This window comes from Hyaena hyaena, unplaced genomic scaffold, assembly GCF_003009895.1.
Source record: "Hyaena hyaena isolate Hyena2069 unplaced genomic scaffold, ASM300989v1 scaffold_700, whole genome shotgun sequence".
NCBI classification, from domain to species: Eukaryota; Metazoa; Chordata; class Mammalia; order Carnivora; family Hyaenidae; genus Hyaena; species Hyaena hyaena.
Window position 1 is genome coordinate 454175 of NW_024081331.1, and position 3969 is coordinate 458143.

The following is a 3969-nucleotide window of genomic DNA, read 5'->3' on the forward strand; positions in this document are numbered from 1 at the left end:
GGATCCTCTGAACCGTCCATGCTTTTCTAGGCGGTGCTGAAGGAAGAAGGCGGTGGGGACCACAGCCTCACATACCCAGTGGCCTGGCCTTCTGGGGATTTATCTGGGGGCGCTTGGCTGGCCCCGCCCCCTCACTTCACCCCTGCCAGGCCTGTAGCACCCATGCAGGATCAGTCAGGCAGGAGGCAGCTCACGGAGCTTTTTCTGGTCATTTTATTTGAAAACCCTAGGGTGCGTCCCCTCCCTCGCCACACCCATCCCCTGCCCACCCTCCCCCGGGACATGACGATGCCACACACACACACACACAAGGCTGTGAGCTGCACACGGAACACAGGGGTTGCGCTCACAGCAACATGAAAAAATATACATTATATATAATACACCTGGGGCCCCGTCCCCCCGCCTTCCCCACAACCTGGCCACAACCAGGTCACACAGGAAGGGGCAGGGGCTGCAGGCCCTCAGGCAAGGGCGGGGGTGGGGGGTGGACAGAAAAGGAAGGCAGGTGAGCCAGGTGAAGCAGCAGGGATCCCCAGGGTGAAATGGAAAGAGAGAGAGGAGGGGACGGAGGAGAAGCCCCCAGCTGAGGAAGCCTGGGGAAGACAGGCCTGTGTGGACAGGAGGGTAGGGAAGGGTTCCCTCCAATCCCGCCGGCCCCTGCCGCTGCTAGTGACCCCCACCCCATGCAGCGCCCAGCTGGTGGGGAGAGACAGAGACGTGGGCGAGCTAAGGGGCCACTGCCTTGGGGACAGAGAAGGCAGCCAAAGTCTTCTGGGGACCAGGAGCCCAGAGGCACAGGAGGGAGGTGGGCTGGGGGGCAGGGGGGAGGCAGACCCCAGCGCGGCCCACTGGGATTTGGGGAGTAAAGGACGATTCATTCGGAAGGCTCTCTCCCTCTTGGTCTCTTCTCTGAGAATGTCCTTCTCTCTTTTCTGCGGGTGTGTCTGTCTCAGCAGGACAGAAATCTCTCTGTGTTCCGGGAGGGGCGCAGCCTCAGTAGCGGTGTGGAGGGGTCTCAATGATGCGTCTCTCGTTGCTGCTGGGGGAGTCTGCTGCCTCTGAGTCGCTGCTGTCCTCGTCGTCCTGCTGGCCACCGGCAGCACCGGCCACACAGGCCTGCCGATTCTGGTAGGACTGGGCGAGGCAGGGGCAGAGAGCACAGGGCTCGGTGGTCTGCACACACCCCAGAGCCTCCCCTTTGGGGGCCATGCTGTCTCAGGGCCCCACCCCCACCCCAACCTCCCTTTAAACCTTTCTCCTTCCCACTCCAGGCAGCTCTGCCCAGAGCTTCGCCCCAGGGCCTGGCCACTCTGCACTCCAGCTGAATCTGGACTCTAGACTTCCCCACCCCCTTGCCAGTGCCACTCACCTCCATGGGGTTCACGATAATGGTGAGCGCCGAGTCATCCCAGAAGAGGTCAGGGTCCTTGGGGTCACTGGAGGCCTCTGGAGGCCCGCCAGCCCCTGAGACACGGCGGTGAAGGGAGTGGATGCGCACGAGGCCCAGGACGACCATGAGCACCAGGAACCCCACACACACCACAATGATGAGAGTCGCTGCGCTAGGGACCACTGTGGGGAGAGCAGAGCAGCGCAGTGAGGGCCTTGGTCCCTGGGGGAGGGGGGAGGCTGGGGGGGGAGGGGACCGGGGTTAGAGGGAGTCCTGGAGTAAGAGAAGACAGGATGGGGGCGCCTGGGCGGCTCAGTGGGTGAAGCGTGTGAGTCTTGATTCCAGCTCAGGTCATGATCTCGCAGTTGTGAGTTTGAGCCCCGAGTCGGGCTCTGCACTAACAGTGCGGAGCCTGCCTGGGATTCTCTCTCTCCCTCTCTCTCTGGCCCTCCCCTACTCACATGTGCTCTCTCTGTAAATGTTAAATAAACATTTTAAGAGAGAGGGAGAGAAGACAGGATGGTCCAGTAGGGGGGCGTATCCTGTACAACAAGCTAGAGGAGAAGGAGACCCCTATTGAGAAGAACAGGCGATAGGGAGGGAAGGGGGCTGAAGAGCCGCTAAGACCGAAGGGACAGAGAAGCAGAGGGAGGGAGGTGTGCAAAGGGAGGGATGGGCAGTGCTATCAGAGCACCCTATCCGCAGCAGGCAGAGAGCAAGGATAGGAGCTCAGCGTCCAGTGGGCGAAGGTGAAGGGCAGCCATGTCGGCTGAACGGTGCAACAGGAGGGAGTGTCTTCCTGCATCTTGAGAAGCAGGCCCAAGCCTGGCCTGGCAGCCAGAAGAAGCTGCTGGCACCCAAGGCTGGGGGACAGCGCACGTACCCACCTGAACTGAGTTCATTCCTGTTCTGTGACTCCTCCCTTCTTCTTGTGGGTCTGGGCCTCCTGGACACCTGGGGCGTCTGCTCCTCCCGAATCTCCCCCTGAGGGATACCTACCTCCCCCTGGGCCCTGTCATGCCTCTGGCCCCGCAGCCTCACTCGGACTCCGAGGCTCAGGGGCGCACGGACCGTGAAGGGCAGCGAGACAGAGAAAGGCGCGTGCACTCGCACACGGACCGTGGAGCTGATGGCAGCAAAGCAGAGGTGCACGCACCAACAAAGCCCCAGGAAGGCCGTGTGGGCACACAGCTGGGCGAGGACGGCCACCCCCTGCACCTGGGCCAGGACACGGCCCGTCTGTACACCTGCCCGCACCAGCAGCCTGGCAGCCTGCTCCCACAACGGAAGCCAAGGGATGCATGTGAAGGTCTCCAGCAGGGCCCGGCAGAACCGGAGGTGCAGTGTCACCCAGCTCCCCGCCAGCTGGGCGCACCAGGCACCCCCCTGGAGGAAGATGTAGACCCCACAGACGTGGGCCGTGAGGGCCACGGAGCAGGCAGCTGCGAGCCCGACCCTGGCTGCCCCCCGCACGCACACACACAGCGCTCGGAGAAGCACCAGGACGCAGAGCAGGGGAGCCCACAGCCCCAGGGACAGCAAGCGGAGGTGCAGAGCCCACACACGTGTCCCCAGGCTGAGGGCCCGCACAGGCAGCTGGGCCGCCACGCCCCACATGGGTGCACACCCCTGCTCGCCGTGTACACAGCAGCTCGCCCAACCAGAGACACTCCGTGAGGCCCAGAATCCGCACAGCCCCGTTACCAAGTCCTGATTACCTGGGTGCGTCACACGCGCACACACACTGCATGCCGGCCCGTGCGTGTCTCTCCGGTCCCCAATTTACCCACAGCTGTTAAGACTCACATGTCGAGAGAGCAGAACGCAAAGAAGCCGACAGCGGGAGCCCCCTGCACCCCTCGTCGCACACCCCTCCTCCCCAGCAAGCGGCACGGCAGGCTGCCATGGCTGCAGGGCCGACCAGGTGTGTGCACCTGGTGTCGCCCTGCCTGAGCAGGCACGCTAGCCTCACACCTCCCTGGGGCCACCCCAACGGCTCTCCGCCAAGTTGGTCCCCATCCTGACCCGACCCATAGCTCCCCTGGGCCATATGCCAATGAGAGCCGGTTCTGTTCAACAGGGCGGGCAGGCTCCCCGGGCACTGGTTCTAGGGCAGAGATGGAGCAGCATTTCTCAACGGCCTAGGGATGGGGGCGGGGGGAAGAAGAGGGCAGAGGCGCTTTTTCTGGCCATCTGCAGGAAATGGTCCCTCCCAGGTCCCCATGTCGGTGGCCAAGATCCAGGAACAGTGACCCTGCCAGCAGGTGGCCCCTGTGGCTAAGCTCAGGCTCTAGAAGGAGTGGACACACGCCCCTCTGCACATCAGAGCTGAGGCCACAGCAGGTGAGCCTGCTCCAAGAGACACTGCTGACGACAAGACACCTTCATCAAATGCATGTGTTCTCCTGAGCCTCTAGCCTGGTGACGGAAATGGCACGTTGATGGCCAGGAATAAGAAATGATCACAGGAAAGACAAAAACGAGTATAGTTAATTCGTTTAGAATGAAGCTGGAAACCGGCGAGATGGCAGGATTTTTAAATGAGCCACGGACAAAAATCAAGAGTTTCAAAAGCG

The 3969-nt window shown here is 62.2% G+C and overlaps 1 protein-coding gene across 1 annotated transcript in view; it reads right to left on the bottom strand.

Moving 5' to 3' along the window:
- Positions 1–274: 274 nt before the first annotated feature.
- CLSTN3 (calsyntenin 3) overlaps positions 275–3969 on the bottom strand; it is a 28104-nt gene continuing 24409 nt past the window's right edge. The window contains exons 17-18 of the mRNA XM_039217509.1: positions 1373–1575; positions 275–1137 (exon numbers count right to left, since the gene is read on the bottom strand). Coding sequence (XP_039073440.1) covers positions 997–1137; positions 1373–1575 — 344 coding nt within the window. The 3' untranslated portion in view covers positions 275–996. The remainder of the gene's footprint in view (positions 1138–1372; positions 1576–3969) is intronic.